Source organism: Paroedura picta, chromosome 1, assembly GCF_049243985.1.
Source record: "Paroedura picta isolate Pp20150507F chromosome 1, Ppicta_v3.0, whole genome shotgun sequence".
Classification (NCBI taxonomy): Eukaryota; Metazoa; Chordata; class Lepidosauria; order Squamata; family Gekkonidae; genus Paroedura; species Paroedura picta.
The window spans coordinates 27,001,242-27,020,764 of NC_135369.1; the positions used below are offsets into that span (position 1 = coordinate 27,001,242).

Sequence of the window (19,523 nt, forward strand, 5' to 3'; positions counted from 1 at the left end):
GGAGGACCACAGGTTGACTACCCCTGCTCTAGAGCACCTGGTTGGCCACTATGTGAAACAGGATACTGGACTAGACAGACCAGTGGTCTCTGAATTTAGTGTTCCTGCTGGAAGCTTCTAAGGTCTCAGCTTATACACATTCTGTATTAGAAGTCTGGAGTCCACAGGCAATTGCAGACTTGACTAAGTTGCTGTCTGGTCTAATTCTCACAGCCATATCCACCCAATTCAACTTGATAGTGAGAACTGGAAATTAATTGCATTGAGAAGCTGATGCCAACATGGCTCTGGGACGTGGACGCTTTGGAGTCACGCGGTGAGTACAGTTGGTCCAGGACTGAAGTGGTTTAGACTTGTTGGTTTCTGCAGCCTACAGGAACATGAATTTTGATGATGGAATGGCTCCCCCAGGACCACCTGGCTGTTCCTGCTTGGCTCCAGGACTGTGCTGCAGAGTGGGAAGCAAGCCCACATGCATTTCTGAAGAGCATCATTGCACTTCAAGGTGTGTGCAAGGTGTGTACTTGCCTCCATTTTCATAGAGTTATAGTGGTTCTCCTCTTTCTCTTCTTTACCTGAAAACAAAAAGAGTAGCATGAATGCCAGGGTCCAAGAAGGACCAGGTGGGAGAGTTTTTGGCAGTGCACCTTTTCCTGTGGAACTCAAACACGCTCAACGAGTGAACCCAGCCCTTGAATGCACAGAACCCGTGCCCCCACGCTGGATGGAACTGATATGGCCTGAGGATCCCCATCAACATGCTCTCACTCTGCTCCCTGCCAAACAAATGTCCTTTTATTCTGTGCACCTCAATCTACATGCCAGTCTGTAAAAAACTGAACCTGAACTACCCCCCACTGTGTCTCCAGACCATTTATTAAGGAAGAGGAGGAAATCTCAGCTCATGCTATGCTAAGATGCCTCTTTGTCAAAGCAGGTGGGAACAAGCCCTTGAGAAGCAGAGGGGGAAGGGATGGGGCTCAGCCCTGCCTTCCTAGGGTAGCAGCAAGTCTTTGAACACCACACAGACCATCAAACAGGAAGTGGGGGTAGGGAGGGGAGGGGAGGGGCGACTTTGTTGTGTCCTGCTGCTGCAAGTTTGCTCAACCTCTGAGTTCACCTCTCCCCTCGAGGCGGCTAGCTTCCTGTGCTATCTGTACATCTCACCTCCTGGCAGGTAACCAAGGCAGCTTAAAATAGCACCAAGTATATTTGGGAGGGGCAGCAACTCTGGATGCCTTGGGGGGGGGCAGTCACACAAGGCAAACACACAGGCTAGTAAAATATGCCTGGAAGCATACAAACGCCTGGAAGCACACAAACTAGCGTATGCACACGCCTGTGAGTGGGGAAGAGCTGCCACAACATCATCTCTCCATGTTCTGCCATGACTGTCCCACATATGCAGATGTAGAAGCATAGCATTCCGAACACCTGGGCAGTGAAGACAAAAGTGAGATTTCCCTGTGTTTTTTTATGGGGGCGGGATTCCCCAAATATGATTGTAGCCCCCTTATATTCTCTCACAAACAGGGAAACCGCTAGGAAGTTGAAGCAGCAGGGCCAGGCCACTCCAGACAGAAGATGCCCAAATGATTTGCACTAGAAAACTGTGACACACACACACTACGGAAGGGCCACTGGAGTGGATGGGGGGGGGGGGCTTCAGATTCTGTGATTATTGTTTTATAACGACTAAAATACTTTGTCAGGCAGTTGCCCAAATTTATTCTTTTTAATATAGTTTTATTCAGTATCTTCCTGCAATCCACCTCCACAGCTTCTCACCAATCCATGTTCTCCCTTGTTTTTAAGTATAAGAAAGCATCAACACTGCCTGTATGCGTGCATGCGCCTATGCACGCATGCACACCCCCCCTCTAGTCCCTCTGATAATTTTTTGTTAAGTATCGCTCCCCTGTCCCAATGGAACTTTGTGAATGTGGATGCCCACACCCCCTCTTTTATTCCAGGGCATGGCAAATCCATCCTGGTGCCTCATTCCCCATATATTCTGCGTCACCTCAACTAGCTATAATGTAGGTTATGGTTCTCCTCCCAGGTCTCTCACCGTCCACATTTCCTGCCTGAAGGAGGCCCCTTCCTAGCGCACAACTCCTGGCATGACAGCAGCCAAGGAGACCCCTCCTCTTGCAGGCTTCCTGCCAGCAGGAAACCTAAGCTCCCTGGGAACATGGAATTTGCCATTCAAGTCCACTCTGCACAAGCCTCCCTCTGGATTTCTGGGGCAAGGCAGAATTCCACTGAGCCCCACCCAGACAGTGTGTGTGTGTGTGTGTGTGGGGGGGGAGACAGGGATGAAAACCAGACAGGAGGGAGAAAGAACAAACCCTCCTAGGAAAAGCTGTTTGAAGAGACTTCATTTCACTGCCATCTCAAAAGAAGCAACCTCATCAGGAGAGAAGATATGGCAGCCCCCTCAAGGAGTGGATTTGGGGCACCACAGAGGGCAACAGAGTAGGAGACTTGTGTCCCAGAATCCTCCCAGAAATTCTCCTCTGTCAATCCCACTAAAACAAACTGCTGTGCTCTTTATGCCACCCCTCCTGAACCAGTCATCTCAGGGCGATGCACAGAGTAATAATAAAAGCATAAAACACACAAAGTTAAAACTACTAAAAAGCTAACAATATGACGTTATCAGCTGAGTCACTGTCTGATGATCCTCAAGCTGGTAGGGGAGGCTCATGATGTTTTAGTTTTTCCAGGTATACTGGCCTCCACCATATGCCTGGTGGAAGAGCCCCATCCTATAGGCCCTGCGGAACTCTGCCAGCTCTGTCAGAGCCCTGATGTTCTGCGGGAGCTCATTCCACTAGATGGGGGCCAGGGCCCAGCCCTGGTCAACACCAGTCACACCTCTCTGAAGCCGAGGAGTACCAGTTGGTTAGCCATGGCTGACTGTAGCATTCTCCAGGGGACATATTCAAATAGGTGGTCCATTAGACATACAGGTCCCAGACCATGAATGGCCTTAAAAGTGAATACTAGAAACCTGAATTGAATCCGGAGCTCAACCGGGAGCCAATGTAGCTGCTGGGGGATTGAACATATATGTCCTCCATGATGTCCTAGTGAGGATCTGTGCAGCAGCATTTTGGACTTTCTGTAATTTCCACGTTAAAGCCAAGGGCAGGCCCATGTAGAGCAAGTTACAATAATCTAGGCTAGAGGTGATTGTCGCATAGATCACCATAGCCAGGTGCTCCAGAGCCAGATAAGGAGATAGTTGCTTAGCTTGGCGAAAATGGAAAAATGCTAGCTTTGCTACTTGCATGACTTGAGCCTCCATAGACAAGGAGGCATCAAAAATCACACCCAGATTTCTGGCTGTATGTGCAGTTCTCAGTTGCACGGTATCCAGGTGATCACGCTTCCTGTTCTGGGACTTTCCACCCTAGTCACAGGACCTCCATCTTCGAAGGGTTCTTCTTCAGACAACTTACCTTGAGCCATCCCACCACAGCCTCAAAACATGTGACCAATGCATCTGAAGGGACATCTGGTCAATTGTCCATCAGGAAATAGAGCTGGGTGTCATCTACATATTGATGGCACCTAAGCCCATAACTCTGGATCAGTCAGGAGAGGGCGCATAAAGATGTTAAATAATGTCAGGGAGAGAACTGCTCCCTGTGGAACTCTGCACTGGAATTGGCAGAGATGCGATTAATTCTCCCCGATTATTACCCTATAGGAGAAAGGAGGTAGCCCACTGATGTGTCCCCGCATCAATGAGATAGCGAGCAAGAAGCTTGTGGTCTACCATGTCAAACACTGCTGTAAGATCTAGTAATACAATCATCACTGAGCCACCTGAGTCCAGCTGTCTCTGGAGATTTTCAAGGTGATGAGAGCTTTTTCCACCCCATGGCCAGGATGGACGCCAGATTGGAATGGGTCAAGGACAAATGTTTCCTCTAGGTATGACAGCAACTGGTCCATGGCCGCCTGCTAACCACCTTCCCCAGGAATGCAAGATGCAACATGTGGCTGTAGTTAGCTAGGTTGCTCAGATCCAGTGATGACTTCTACAATAGAGGGTGAACCACTGCCTTCTTTAGACCGCCCAGGAAGGTTCCTGGTTCTGGCCCTCTAGAGCAGGGGTAGTCAACCTGTGGTCTTCCAGATGTCCATGGACTACAATTCCCATGAACCCCTGCCAGCATTTTCTAGCAAGGGCTCCTGGGAATTGTAGTCCATGGACATTTGGAGGGCCGCAGTTTGACTACCCCTGTGATAGGGCATATTGTCCTCACAGCAACAGGAGATATATTGGCTCAGCACCCACATCCATACTGGGGCTTGCCCTCCTATCACTACATGATCCACCAAACACCAGCTAAGCTACAGCAAATCACATGACAAACTCTAGTTGAGGCTGTGGCTCAGTGGTAGGGTATCTGCTTTGCAAGCAGAATGTCACCGGTTCAATCCCCTGGATCTTCAGTTTAAAAGATCAGGTAGCGGGTGATGTGAAAAGATTTCCATCTGAGACTCTGGAGAGACACAAAACACTACACTGACCTCAGTATAAGGGAGCTTCAGGCATAAGAATTCTTAAATTCTTGCTGCAAGCAGCTAAGGGTGAAGGCAAGCATAATAATGAACTCAGAACAGGTCTCTTTCTCTCAGCTTCATGACAGACATACCAATGAATCAAATGCTGGTTCTGGAACTAGCCTTGTGTCTCCACTGCTTTTCATGCACTACATATAGACGTATATTGTCCCTTTAAAAATGGTTTTTATAAATCAAAATTCCTCCAAAGATTGGGGATTTCTTAGTGACATCACAAGCACCAGCCAATCGGCAACATCTACAGCCAGCTTCTTTTGAAAGAACAGACTTTTTAAATACCTTTATCACCAATAAGAAAAATAAGTTTGGACCTAATGCAGTGAGCATGCTTTCAGATAAGCATTACTGCTCTAAAAATGTCCCATCTTATCTGCCTCCACCCCAAAAAACTCGCTATTCACAGTGGCTGCCCAGAATCATCACTATTAGCTGCACCTAATCTTTCCTCCTGGCCCTAATTTGGGTGGATCTTCACAGCTTGACATCCTGACTCATGCCGAGCGTAGAGTTCAGATCACCTGGAGCCCAACCACAAGGCATCTTACTCATGGATCTTTCTACTGCAACAGCCCAGATCCACTGGATCCCCCCAGCTCACCTTCACTGGCAGGTGGGTCAGGGCTGTCCTTGGGGGTGCAGCGTCCATTTTCCAGGGCCCGGCCCATCTCCCCATCTGGGAGGCTGCTGGATTCATTCTCCCCACGCTGCCTGCTCTTTAGATCGGTGGTACTGCTGTTCTCCGGGCTGCCCATCTCTGCATCTCCGTTGGGCACTTGCTCCATGGGGCTGGTGTCATGGGCAGGCGGGGGGCACTTCGGTGCTGAGGCTGTGTCTTTGGGGGCTTCGTTGCTCTCCACCTGAGAAACGAGACCAAAGCAAATGGGTGTTGTAAAGAAAGCAGCTCCTCAACTTAACTCACATCCTCCAGATCTAGAGACATGCCTCAGAATGAGGGCCATCAATGCTTCTGCAAAACTGCAACCAAGTGACCCACAGCTGCAGGGTCCTTAGGGAAGTTGAGGGCCGCCTGGGACAAATGGGGAGTTCTCAGAAGTGAGAGCTGTAAATTCCACCATGTTTGGAAATCAGGCACATTTGTGTTGTTGTTTTTTTAAGTGACACTTTATAGGAAGCTGGAAGTATGGGGTAGTTTCTCACTAGGAGGAGATCTACATGGAAGGGATTTTCAGAGGCCAGAAGCAGAGCGGAGCAAATTTCACCCATGAGAAAATTCATTTATTAGCTAACAAAATTTGAGTCCAGTGGCACCTGTAAGACCAACAAACATTTATCCAAGGTGTGAGCTTTCGTGTGCATACACACTCCTTCAGACATTTTTGTTATGCGACTTCAGATCAACACGGTTATCCACTTGAATCCTCATTTATTAGCTGTCATCTTGTGGTTTCTGATCCAAGATGTTTTGAAGCATTGCAACCTGTGAAACCTGCTGACAGGACCGAACAGTCATGTATATCATGGCCAGTGAGGTCTAATCTCTCATTTGCAGTTCTTCTCATGCAGTTTGTAAGTCTGCCCTTTTACATAAGGAGGAAGAATTTATTTATGTCATTTTTATACCTCAACTTTCTCCCTAATAGAGCCCCAGAGCAGCTTATATCACTCTCCTCTGTTCCTTTGCATCCTCACAACATTCCTGTGAGGTAAGTTAGGCTGAGAGTGTGGGCGACCAGCCTGGCCTCACCCAGAAAGCTTCTGTGACAGAATAGGGATTTGAACCTGGGTCTCCCAGATCCTATCATACTTTAACCATTATTTCCCATTGGCTCTGCACTGTATTACAAGTATCAAGGAAAGGAAGAACTGCCCTGGTTTTTATGAAGCAGAAAGGTAGTTTCTGTGCCTGTTGGCTGCCAGTTACCAGTTGACCTCAAGCATGGTTGTTACAGACATGTTATTTAAGTTTGGGGCAGGAGGTGCCTACAGCAATACAGTTACCTGTCAGATTTTGAGGTGAGTTTCCAACCAGTGTAAAAACCAAAAGCCACTGGAAATGAATCCCAAGGTGGGCAGGGGGAGCTGAAGGGGGACAACTCCAGTCATGGCATGCTTCATCTAAGCATTTCTGTAGTCAGATTTCTAGCTCGGGTAAAAGCAGACATTGTAAAATATCAGTCCACCAATATTTTCAGAAATAAGTAACAGAAACAAGACCAGAAACCTGACTGGGCCAGTCTGCTATTCCCAATAAACAGCCCACTGATAAGTGAAGCAAGACAACAATAGCCATTTTATAATCCATCTTTCAGACTCCAGGCATAACTATGGCTTTTAAATGTGAAAGTTCCACTCCTGTCCTCTAGCTGTTTATGCAGCATTGTTAAAAAGTCACATTTGAAAAGCTGTTACAAGAGGAGTTCCTTATTGACTACATAATGTGCTCAGACCATTACACCCTCAGGGGTAGTCAACTGTGGCCCTCCAGACGTCCTTGGACTACAATTCCCACAAGCCCCTGCCAGCGAATGCATTCGCTGGCAGGGGCTTGTGGGAATTGTAGTCCAAGGACGTCTGGAGGGCCGCAGTTTGACTACCCCTGCTCTAGAGGCAAGGAGTTCCAACAGGCACTCAGCAAGTACACAATTAGTCCCATGCTGGATGTGGTACTTAGATTTGTCCTCAACCCCTTGCAATAAAGTATTCTCAGGGGGGCTTCTAATGTTTAGTAAAAATGTAAATTGCAAAACCAAGCAGCTATAAAAATGCATGACAGAGCAAGAATAAAACCACTAAAGCAGCTAACCAAGCAGGTAGAATTGTATTTGATAATTTTTATGCAGTCTGTTTATTGTTTGCTTTGGTGTTCATGGTTCTCACTGATCAGTAAGTTGCCTTGATCACCATGTTGTAGAAGGTGTGGGATATAAAAATTCTGAGAAAAAAACTTACAAGAGCGAAAAGCAGTACCACCCAGCTGATATTATTACTATTACTATTACTATTACTATTACTATTACTATAACTATTAAATTAATATAATTTTTAGCCTCCTTCCTCTAAAGACTTAAGGCGGGTTACATAAAAATATAGATTCCATAAGATCCCACAAAACCCCCTAACCCGTATAACTCCCAAGGTACTCAGATGGCCAGGTCCCTCCTACCTCCCACAGACATCTAACAAGGGGTGCACTAAAGGTTGTATAGCGCAGCCTGAAGGGGGCCCATCGCTCTCACCAGCCTGGCCTCAACCAGAGACCTAGCAGAAGAGCTCCATTTTGCAGGCTAAAACCCAACAATAAATGCTGAAAATATTGACCCAGATAAGACACAAGGACACACCTTGAGGTGGAAGGCACAGTAAAAGACTCAGTAAAAATAAAACCTGTTTTGCCTGGAATCTAAGGGTCATCAGCTTTACCATCAAGGGAAACTGTGAGCAGGGAGCAGTAAGGGCCATTTCCCCAGGTGCTCACCTGCCTAAGTGAAGAACTTCAAAAGGGACTCTAATGTGTTTCACTGTTTGAAGCCAAATCCTGTCCTTTTGAAACTAGAACCTCATTGCTTGGCTCATTATTTCACAAACCTCTTTCCTCCAAATCATTCCCCTCCTACCTCTGCTTGTTTCTTCACAAAACAAAAGCTGCAACTTCTTACTGTCCGAGAAAAAGTGGTCAAGCACACAGGAATGTCCAAACTGTGGCTCTCCAGTTGTCTATGGACTACAATTACCATGAGCCCCTGCCATGTAGTCCATTGGCCACAGTTTGGCCAAACCTAAGACCTGAATCAGTGACAGAGAAAGAATTAAGGACTGTGTCCATCACAGAAAGCACAGGCCTATTTAGGGTTCATTCTCTCAGTGGGACATCTGGATAGGGTTGTCAGCCTCTAGGTGGGGCCTGGAGTTCTCCCAGAATTACGCATAATCTCCAGACTACAGAGATCAATTCTCCTAAAGAAAAGGCAGCTTCAGAGAGTGGACTGTACAGCATCACACCCTTGCTGAGCTCCCCAGAATCAACCCCCAAACCTCGAAGAATTTCCTAACCCAGAATTGGCACCTGTGCATCTGGATAAGAAACGGAAAAGGGGATCTTGCTAACGTGCCCTACTCTCACGGCATGCTTTGACACTTCCTTTAGCAGTGGCCATTTGCTACCCGTTCTTAAAGGTCTTCTCCTTTGAGCGTAAACTTTTGACCTTACTAAACACTCAGGCATTTGGCTTTCCCAAAAGACAGCAAAAGCACCAAATGGGATTCCAAACTGCAGTAAAACGGGAAGCCTAGCTTCGTGGGAGGCAACAAGTGTGGCTGTGCCATGGAAATCCTAGGCCTGGATGAAAACAGTGAGGCCTGGAAGAAACACACAGTCCAAATGTAGTGGATTTCTGCAACTGTTTCCCCCTCGGTGCTCAACAGACAGGGGTTGGGATGACTTCAGGCTTTCATGCTGCAGCACAATGGCATGCAGCAGCTTCTTGTCACACACGCAACATTACAAGTGCTGGGCACACATCCCCAGTTTCAGTTTTGTCCCTTCTGCTCCTTCTCTCTGTCTTTTAGCAGCAAGCATGTGTGGTCAGAGAGACAGATTAGGATCTGAGACCCTGGTTTAAATCCACTCTCTGCCATGGAGGTTCAATGGGTGACTTTGGGCCACTCGCTCTCTCAGCCTAGCCTACCTCACAAGGCTGTTGTGAGGATAAAACAGAGAATCATGCTGTAAGTTGCTCTGGGTCTCCATGCGGGGGGGGGGGGGGAGACGGCTGTGTGTGTGTTTGTGTGAAGCTAACATTGGGCAGACATGTTCCGAAACTATTGCTGTGTGAAAGTTTTGACTATGAACAATTTCAGGGCGAAACTGAAATGCTAGGGAACCCGAAGGACCCACATATACACACTACCTCACCTGTAGATTGGAACAGCCGCTGTTCCAAGGGCCAGTTTTTCTTGATGAGGTCCCAGCTAAGTGGGAACCCCATAATGAACAGCCTAAGGAACACAAAATGGAGATCTGTGATGGGCAGGAGGACCGCTGTCTGTATATGCATGTGTATAACTTCAGAGAATTGTTAGGGAATTTCCGCACATCAGAAAAAATAGTGTTATGCCAGCTGCATGGCATAGTACTAAACATTATCGCGCCTCCAAGCCCCTCCACACCTTTTTGCTGTCTCGGTTTTGCCTGCCACCTTTTCGCACTTCTCACCCTCCACAAATGGTGCTGGAAATGGTGGAAGAGAGCAACGTGCTTTACACGCAACTCTCTTCTCCCTGTCAATCAAGCCAGGCAGCCAATCCCCTTTCTCCATGCGATAGGAAATCATGCGATGCCCACTAATTTTTTAAAATTCATAGATCTCTGTTTAAACGCCTGTTAAAAAATTAATCTCATTTCTGATTTAAGGATGGGGGAACTTTAGAGAGGCATGCTTTGTGTTACAACTTTGGGACGGATTTATTTCTAGCATCTCCTGCACGCTTGTCCACCTATTCATTGCTCCAGGATGTAGACCTTTTTAAAAAGAGACTCCTGTCCCCAGAAACAAGGGAGAAGGAGGTGGATGCGAGGGTGGGACAAGGCAGGCTCCTTTAGCACTTTTGAGCCTCCATACCTTCCTTCTGCTGGTTGCTCTCCCTTAGCTAGCACTAAATAGGTTAAGGAATCCACTGTATGTGATTCCCCAACTAGCACTTTAAAATGGAGGATGTAGCCAGCCAGTTACTGCCCGGACACTGGATGTTGGTGACGTCATATGGAGGGGCCGGAATATAACAATTGCGTAAGGTAAGCATTTCACTACATTTAAAGGATGCAGAAATGCCCTTATTCTCCCCACTCCTTCGATTAAATGAGTTTGACAATACAAAAGGACAAGGCAAGGCAAGGCAAGTAATATGTTAATGTAAAACGGTGTTCGAGAGAGACAAAAGCCACTTTCCAGCTCCGACCTTACTCACATTCACTGAGCCCACATCCGAGTCTAAGACAGTTATTTTGGGAAACAAATCCAACCAGTTGCAGCAAAGACAAATGTACATTTACAATCTCCAGTTCTTCCTGCTCTGGGAAGGAGCTGTCACTTTTGTACAGAACCTACCACCTTGCTGTGAAGCGACAATTACAAGGCCTAGTTGTCATAATAAATTTCCTCCAAGCACATTCCTCAAGGAAGAAAAACAGCAAGATACCCATTTACTGTCCCCCTGCTATTCAACTGGCCTTTTTTTTTTAACCATAAACTTCCCCTTTTTGTCCCGGTGCTTCAGCTTCCTCTTCAACCAAAATGGGCTAGGCTTCCAGAAGAAGTTCCCTACCATCACCTAGAGACCGTCCCAATTCCCCAAGCCTTAGAAAGCTTTCAATCTAGTTTTAAAGCTAATGGATTGTCATAACTTCCCGAGAAAGCCAGGACTTGCAAGGATGCCAAGAATTTTGGTCAGCTACTGTGGGAAACAGGAAGCTGGACAAGATGGGGCCTTTGGTCTGATCCAGCAGGACTCCTGTGCAGAACTACATTCCCAGAATCCCTTGAGGAAAAGCCACTTTAGCTGAACTACAGTAGCAGTACTACCTCAGGCCAAGAGTAAAGCCTGGATAAAAATATTTTAATGAATAAGTAGAAGTTAAAAGCATAAGCTAGGGAAACAGCAACTCTGCTTCAAAGCTCAGCCATAATCACAGAAGGTCAAGGAAAGCGTCAGATCTATCTGCATAATGCAGACAATAGCAATAGTGAAACATTTATTTGTATATAGCCACAGGCCTTTACAAAATAATGCAGACAATAATAAGGGTCTACAAGGGTCTACAAGAATTATTGCTCAGGTAACACATGAGGTGCTATGAGTCATTCAGAAAACTGCTGTAGAAATCTGAAGTATATTACAAACTGTAGGCAGAACTTCATGCCCCATTTCCTCTGTATAGTCAGTCCAGAGCAGTCTTTCCCAACCCCCTATGTTCAGTAAATAGCTCCCAGTAACTTCAGATTATCTTTAAAAAAAATTTCTCTCACTTCCTCTCTTGACACGAAGGCTACGTTCCACAGACAAACCTGTATCACCTTCTTTCCAACTCAGAAGAAACCACAAGAAGTGGGGCCTCCTCCCTACAGTAGGCTTTCTCAACCAGGGTTTTGTGAAACCCGAGGGTTTCTTGATGGCCTCGGAAGGGTTTCCTGAATGTTTGGGAGTTAATTAATTGAAATAACCTACATTTTGAAAAGGTATGAAATATGTTTTATTAAATATCATTTTGATGTATGTTAAAATACTGTATACTTATGGCTTATGCTTGCATTGAGGCAATGCCACTGATGAAGGGACTGAGAACGGGTATTGTTTTAATCTGGAGACTCATTTTGGCGCTTTGACCTGTTTGATATATAAAATAAAGAGACACAAACTGGTTAGAGCTTTGATTTATTACACGGCAAGTGTCAGTCCTTATTTTCTTATATGGAACTTGATCTCTAATAGCAGCATTTCGGTTTCTCTTTGTAAAGTACACTGAATTCTAGGGGACTGATTGGCTGTTTTGACAAAGGATTATCATTGGCTGTATCTGGTTGTGACACAGTCTAGTGATGTAACAGAACTGATTTTTGCTATATATTCCCTGTCATGTAAGAAGATCACAGTCTGACGAAGAGTGCTTGCACTCGAAAGCTCACGCCCTGAATAAATCTTTGTTGGTCTTAAAGGTGCTACTGGACTCTGATTTTATTGGACCACTAGAACCTCTTGGGACTACAGTATGAATAGCCTGGGCCCATGTTTCAGCAACTCAAGTGGTGGTAGTAAATCCTTACCAGAGAATTCATAGAATCGTTGAGTTGGAAGGGACATCCAGGATCATCTAGTGCAAACCCCTGCAGAATGCAGGAAAATCACAACTGCCAGGCTACCACAGTTCCCCAATTCCATGCCCCCCTGGGTGTCAGTCGGGCAAAACACCTAAAATAGCATCTTCTTACCCACTTCTACTTGTGGCTAAGAACTCATCACTTTTTGTTCTCCACATGAATTTCCCCTCTTTGCTACATTTTTTAAAGCCAAGCTAAACATTAGGAAAGGGTGAGCTTTACAGGGACAGTTGAAGAAGTAACCATGCGTGTATACTAGCAAAGACTATAGGCTCACTCTATCTGGAACTCTTCACATACTACAGAAATGGCAGCACACAAATATGATTTTGGCAAAGGTTGCATAGGGAAAGCAAAATTCAAAGCAAATATTACGCCTCACTTCATCCGTAGGATAAGAGAAATGAAACTGAGGCTAATAAAAGGCACACAGATTGTGCTTGGAGGATAAAATAGGAAAGGGAAGCTACAGGTGGCTGACAGCCAACAGTGCAATGCTAAGCAGAGTGACACTCTTCTAAACTCATTGACTTCAGTGGACTTATAAAGGCGTAACTTTGCTTAGGACTGCACAGAAGATATAGACAGCCTGGCAAGGTTGCACTTACGTATGTTGTTCTGAAGTATTTCTGACTCATTTACTGAAAGCCTTACAGAAAATGTGTACGAGTGAAAGAGAGAGAGATCTGTATTTGCTCCCATTTTAGAGTAGCAGAACGTGAGTTAGAGAAAGACTGATGTGTTCAGTGCCAAGCAGGGAAGCCATGGAAGAGAGGTGAAGCCAGGTTTCAATCCAATCACGGGTCTAAATTTGAAGCTTTTGAGACAGATGCATGTACCCCAGAAAATGATCTTGTTCACCCCCAGAGCTCCATGTAGGTAGTCCATGCCCTGCTACTCTTGAAAACTGCATAGTTCTCATTTCAATCCATGTTGCTTCTTCAGAATATGTCCTGGTAGAGGTGTTCTAGGTTTCTTTTAGTTATCAGTATGCATTCCATCGTACAATCTTGTTTTTTCTCAAAGCACTCTTACTGCAGATTGAGGAACTACAACTCCCAGAATGCTTTATACACATCCTCCTGGCAAACTCATTCATTTCCCTTTGTAAACCTTATGGCGCCTTACTAAACTTGCCCTGTAAATGGAACCTACACACACTCAAGAGTCTTACCCTTTCCTCCGCCATCCTCGGTGACCAGATATGGGTTGCCACCTGCCCACAACAGCTCCTGATACCGGAAGTTTCCTGCTCTGTGTTCTGCAGTGGAACGGCCTTCCTCTTCGTCCCTCCCCCAAAAGACGTACTTCCTCAGAAAATGAGATACTCATACCAAGATACGCATGTGTTGTGCGCTACGTACCACTTTCATTTCTGCACAGATGAACAAAACTAACATTGTTTGAAGGGCATTTGATTTTCAAGGAGACAACTTCTTAATTGCAGGCCCTCGCAGCAGCCCTCCATATTATTCTACAGTTACGTTTACCTTACAAACCAGGAACCGAAGATAGTTTGAGAGTGGTGGATGGCAACAAGACTGTATTTGCACCCAGATCATACACTAGTTTCCTTGGGGCACTTCAAGCCTGACATAAGAAAAGCATTAAAATGTAGCTGGATCAAAATGACCTCTGCTGGGCCTATTCTGCACACAATAGATAATGCATTTTCAATGCACTTTAGAAGTAGATTTTCCTGTTCCGCATAGGAAAATCCAGCTGCCAAAGCACATTGAAAATGCATTATCCTATGTGTGCAGATGGATAAGGCACTGGCAAACCACCCCGTATTGAGTCTGCCATGAAAACACTGGAGGGCGTCACCCCAAGGGTCAGACATGACACAGTGCTTGCACAGGGGATACCTTTGCCTTTACCTTTTATGTGTGCAGAATGGGACCTGGATAGCCCAGTCTAATCCAATCTTGTCAGATCCCAGAAGCTAAGCAGGATCAGCCCTGGGTAGCATTTGGATAGGAGACCTCCAAGGGACAGCAACGTCATGACATGGAGGCAGGCAACCAGCTGTGAATGTCTCTTGCCCTGAAAACCCTGTGGGATTGCCATAAGTCAGCTGTGACTTGTCAGCAAAAATAAATAATAAATAAAAAATCAGATGAAGTGTGCTCCCTTGTACAACCTGGGAATAAGCCACTCTGCCCCTCCCCAGTGACTGAACCAACCATACCAGCTCCAGGGTAAGAAACAGACTCTCCCCTTACCTTTGCTCAGGAGAGCAGCAACTTAAAAGCTGAGCTAGGCATCTGTGGATGTGAGGGGCCAGTAGCTGAGAGGTGTAGAGTATCTGCTTATTTTTGTATTTAGATAATGCATATGCCACCTCCCCAGGGACCTGTTTAAGGGGGCTTACAGCTGAGATCACAGAGCACAGCCATTAAAAGACAAACAAACCTGGCTTGCAAAGTCTCCAGTTCAATCCCAGGCATCTCCAATTAATAGAATCAGATAATAGGATATGTAGAAGCTCTTTTACCTGAGACACTGAGAGAGCCATTGCCGGTTAGAGCAGACAATACAGACTCTGATAGGCCAATAGCCTGATTCAGTATAAGGCCGCTGTATATGGTGACACTTGGGTATGAGCAGCTGCATATACAGCCACACCCCTCCCAAGTGCCTCCTGGTGGGCCGCATCACCACAAAAATGGAAGGTACTACTGCTCAGCTGAGGACTAAAGAGGACTAAACTCAAACCAACAATGGAATTTACTAATCATGGAGTTTAAAAGCTCAAAACTTCAAATCCCCTTTTCTTTTCCTTTTTGCTTTGTTACTTGAATTGTCAGGCAGGCCAGGTCTTTCTCTCTCACACACACACCCGTCCCCCAGGGCTATCTCACCTGTCCCATGTATCTATAGCTCAAGGGGATGGGCTGTCTCTCTCATTCTCTGGCAGCAGCACAAAGAGACTACAACCTGGAATCTGGCACCAGCAGGCCCTGTGAACTGCAGAGAAAGGCCTGACAAAAGCCTTATGAAAGTACTTTTAAAACGTCTTTTGTGCCTTTCAGACCTGCACATCAGTGGCAGAAGAGAGAGGCTCAAAAGCACTTTCAGTAGCATGGCCGAAATTTGATTTGGCATGCTGGGCACGGCACACCCATGTAAGAATTTGCCCCAGTTACTGTTCCCACCCCCAAAACCCACTTAAAGATTTACAAGTTACGATTCCGTGTTAAATGCATGTCCTCCCCTTTTTTATTAACCAATCCAAGCCTCCATAATGGGGCAGGCCATCGATCCACTAAGCTAAACGCCACTACCAGCTAAATAAGGCACTAGGGGTCCCAAGCTTAACTCCCTCTTGATAGTGTTATTGCCTAAGGCAGTTTTTGTTGCTTGCATTTTTTTCAGCTCCATAATCCCAGCGCAAAGTATTTCTTTATTATTAGACATACATTTGCCATTTGACTGGGGTTTTTAAATATACATTTTGTGGTCTACAGTGGGAAAGACAGGCTATAAAATAAGGTAATAATGACGATAATAAAAATTATTCATCTTGGAGCATGCAAGCTAAATATTATTTCCCTACTATCATTGTATCCAGAAGTAAACTGGACCCCATTATTATTATAAAACCAGCAAGAATCAGGCCACCCACTGATAAGGTGAGAATCTGACATAAGCCTTTCTCAACTCTTACTATTTTACCTGAAACATTCCTCAGGCTTTGGAAAACCCCAGAAGTGGCGTGATCGTGCAGAATATGGTTGGGAAGCAGAGCTGGCCATTTTGGGGGTAGGGGTGTGGGATGTCATGACCATATATGGTCATATCACCAAATAAATGTTTAACACATTTTTAAAAAATTATTAAAAATTGATTCCCACCCATTCAGAAAACCCTTCAAGGGCTGTCAAGAAACCCCAGGGTTTCTAGTAATTTCCCCAGGGTTTCTAATAATAAAACCCCAGCCCTGGTTGAGAAACCCTATTCTACATAAACAGGCTCCCATGATCTAAGGGGAAATGTGGTTATGTAAATTATCCAAAAGGGAGAAAACACACTCAGAAAAAAATTTGAAGAGGACTGGAGTGTTCCACAAGGCACCAAAATGTTGTGGGGAGGGCACTATAAAGATCGGGAACTCGGCCTATTCAAGGCCCTCAGAACTAGGGCCAGTTTAAAGGTAAAGGTAAAGGTATCCCCTGTGCAAGCACCGAGTCATGTCTGACCCTTGGGGTGATGCCCTCTAGCGTTTTCATGGCAGACTCAATACGGGGTGGTTTGCCAGTGCCTTCCCCAGTCATGACCGTTTACCCCCCAGCAAGCTGGGTACTCATTTTACCGACCTCGGAAGGATGGAAGGCTGAGTCGACCTTGAGCCAGCTGCTGGGATTGAACTCCCAGCCTCATGGGCAAAGCTTTCAGACGGCTGCCTTACCACTCTGCGCCACAAGAGGCTCTAGGGCCAGTTTACATGATACCAAATATTTATGGCCAAGATAAGAGACTTTTCTGTGCACATCTGCAGGAGTTCTGTCTCCCTGGTGTTTGGAAGCCGTTCCCTGGCTCAGATGGAGAAGGTTCTTCATCATTCCTCCAAGCACCACTTTTATGAACAGAAATAGCCCTGGGTAGCTGTTTTTCATTCCACTGGAGACATATGCATCATGATGGCTACACATAAGTTTTCAAACACAGCAAACAGCAGCCCACCAAAGCCATTTTGGTTCATAAAAATGGTTCAGAGGGGAAAGCTGAAGCAGCACCACGTTTGCCGAGATCAGAATATGGGTCCTGTATGTTCAGGAGGCACACGCATGACACCAAGTCTTCACAGAGGCCATGAGAAATCTGGACTGCGTCAGTCAGCCTTTGCAGGGTCCATGAGAGGGAGAGTGGAAGAGTATGGAGGAGAGACTTTCCAATAATTTATCCCTCCCTCCCGTTTTCCAGTGACTCTTTCCAGGCTCCCGGCTGTCCAGCTAATAATTAAAATGCATAACGACTTCCAGGTCTAAAGCTGAAGATTTCCAGGCTCTTGGTGCCAGAACAGCTGAGCAGTTTAACTGACCCTTTCATTTTATCCCACATTCTTGATTTCAGAGGAGCATTATTCAGATTCCACAGCAGGTCCCTAATCCTTCAGAAACGACACTCCAGATGTTAACCTACAACATCTGCCCGGTCCACCCCCAGCAACAGGATGTCCTTAGTCTGCTCACTGTATATCTACACATGTAGCCTCATGCAGATCCAGAGCTGTCTCTGCTGCATCTACACAATCCGCCATGTACAACGCAACATTTCTAGAGTTTCAGAATGTTCTAAGTATTTCACATACATCATTGCGTTCCTACCCATGGGAAGGAGCCATGGCTCCAAAGCAGAGCAACTGCTTTGAATGCAAAAGGTCCCAGGTCCACCTCAAATCATCTCCAGTTAAAAGACCTCAGGTAGCAGTTGTTGAGAAAGGCCCTTTGTTTGAAACCATGGACAGTCATTGTCAATAGATAATGTATTCCGCGCACGCGCAAAACTGCCATGCATGCGTGTTTGTAGTCATGCATGCACATTGCACATGCGCGGCCCTGCTTCCCTCTCCCCCCCCCCACCACCACAAAAAGAAGCTTGCCAGGCCGCAAGATAATCAGCCGCTTTTGCGGCCGATTTGCTTGCGGCCTGGGAAGTTTCTTACTGCGGGGGGGGGGGGGGGCGGGGAGAGGGAGCCGCAGCCCGGTGCCAGGGCCTTTGCGGCCCGGTGCCAGGCCACGGCCCGGTGGTTGGGGACCACCGTTCTAGGGAATCTTATAAGTGACCCAATCTTATGATAATAAAGTAGTCAACTGGCTCAGTTCTGCAGCCCACATTTTTAAAGACCTCTCCCTGCCTTTGGAAACAGATAAATACTTGGAGTATCTATGAATACGTCAAGTTGCCAGTAGTCCCGTTTGACATCAGTTTACCCTTGCAATAAACTAATAAAGTAGGTTAACTTGAAAGACAGCAACTGGCCAAAGGTCACACGGTGACTGCCCTAGCAGTGTATGGATTTTAAGCCAGGTCTTCAGTTCCTAAACAATACAAGAGGGGGCACAAAAATACAGAAAAGGTATAGTAATAGTAATAGTAATACCTTTATTTCTATAGCCTTTTTTTCCTGGTTGGCTTACGACGTGTAACAACAAAGCATTCACAAGTCATAAAGTTGCATTGATAAAGTTATGTCTATTATATTATATTAAACTGCCCCCATATTCAGCCAGTGCTGAGGTAGCTGCATTGGTTTCAGCCCGGATCAGGTTCAAGGTTTTGGTTTTGACCTTTAAGGCCCTTTGCGTTCTGGGACCCACATATCTGAAAGATCGCCTGTTGCCCTACACTCCCCCACAGGGCTTTACGCTCTGTGGGTACCAACTTACTGGTGGTTCCCGGCCCCCAAGAAGTTAACCTGGCCTCGACTAGGGCCAGGGTGTTTTCGGTCCTTTTGGCATTCCGTGGGGCCTGTAAGACGGAGCTCATCCGCCAGGCCTACAGTTGAGGCCAGGGCATGGAGGTTACTGCCACCTTAAGCTTAGAACATCCTGCTGGTGGTTGTCCATAGGTGCAGTCCCTCTGGTGCCCCTGGCAGCAGTCGTATCAGCTGTGGGGAGGGAAGATAATGTTTACTGCCATGCTTGATTTAATATGAATGGGATTTTTAATGGGTTTTTGTTTGTTTTATGTGGGGTTTTATTATGTAACCTGACACAAGTCAGCTTGCTGTGAGTGGTGGGAAATAAAATAAAAAATAAACCTTATGAAGGGAAACACCATTTCTGTTGGGCAATTGGGGTTTCGTGGGTGGTGCGTTGTTGCTTTGCAAGCAGCAAGGCCCGTGTTAAGTTTCCAGGCTTCTCGATGTTAAGTTTCCGGGCTTCAGCCATAGGCCTGGTGGAACATCGTCTTCCCATGATCCTAAGCAATATGGAGGGGTAAACCAGACCCAAATCCAGTACGAAGAGACGGAGGTGATCCAAAGGTTTGCCCCAGTGCAGTTTTGGACCCAAGATAGGACCTCTTAGGCAATCCCAAAGCATCTCCCACAGACCCCTGAAGTGTCCCACACCTTATCTTCAG

General features: G+C 46.1%; 1 protein-coding gene across 3 annotated transcripts in view; it reads right to left on the bottom strand.

Moving 5' to 3' along the window:
- DNMT3A (DNA methyltransferase 3 alpha) overlaps positions 1-19,523 on the bottom strand; it is a 112,409-nt gene that overhangs the window by 55,396 nt on the left and 37,490 nt on the right. For all 3 annotated transcript variants that reach the window (XM_077330590.1, XM_077330581.1, XM_077330571.1), the window contains 2 exons: positions 5,201-5,459; positions 529-575 (listed from right to left, as the gene is read on the bottom strand). In XM_077330590.1, coding sequence (XP_077186705.1) covers positions 529-575; positions 5,201-5,459 — 306 coding nt within the window. The remainder of the gene's footprint in view (positions 1-528; positions 576-5,200; positions 5,460-19,523) is intronic.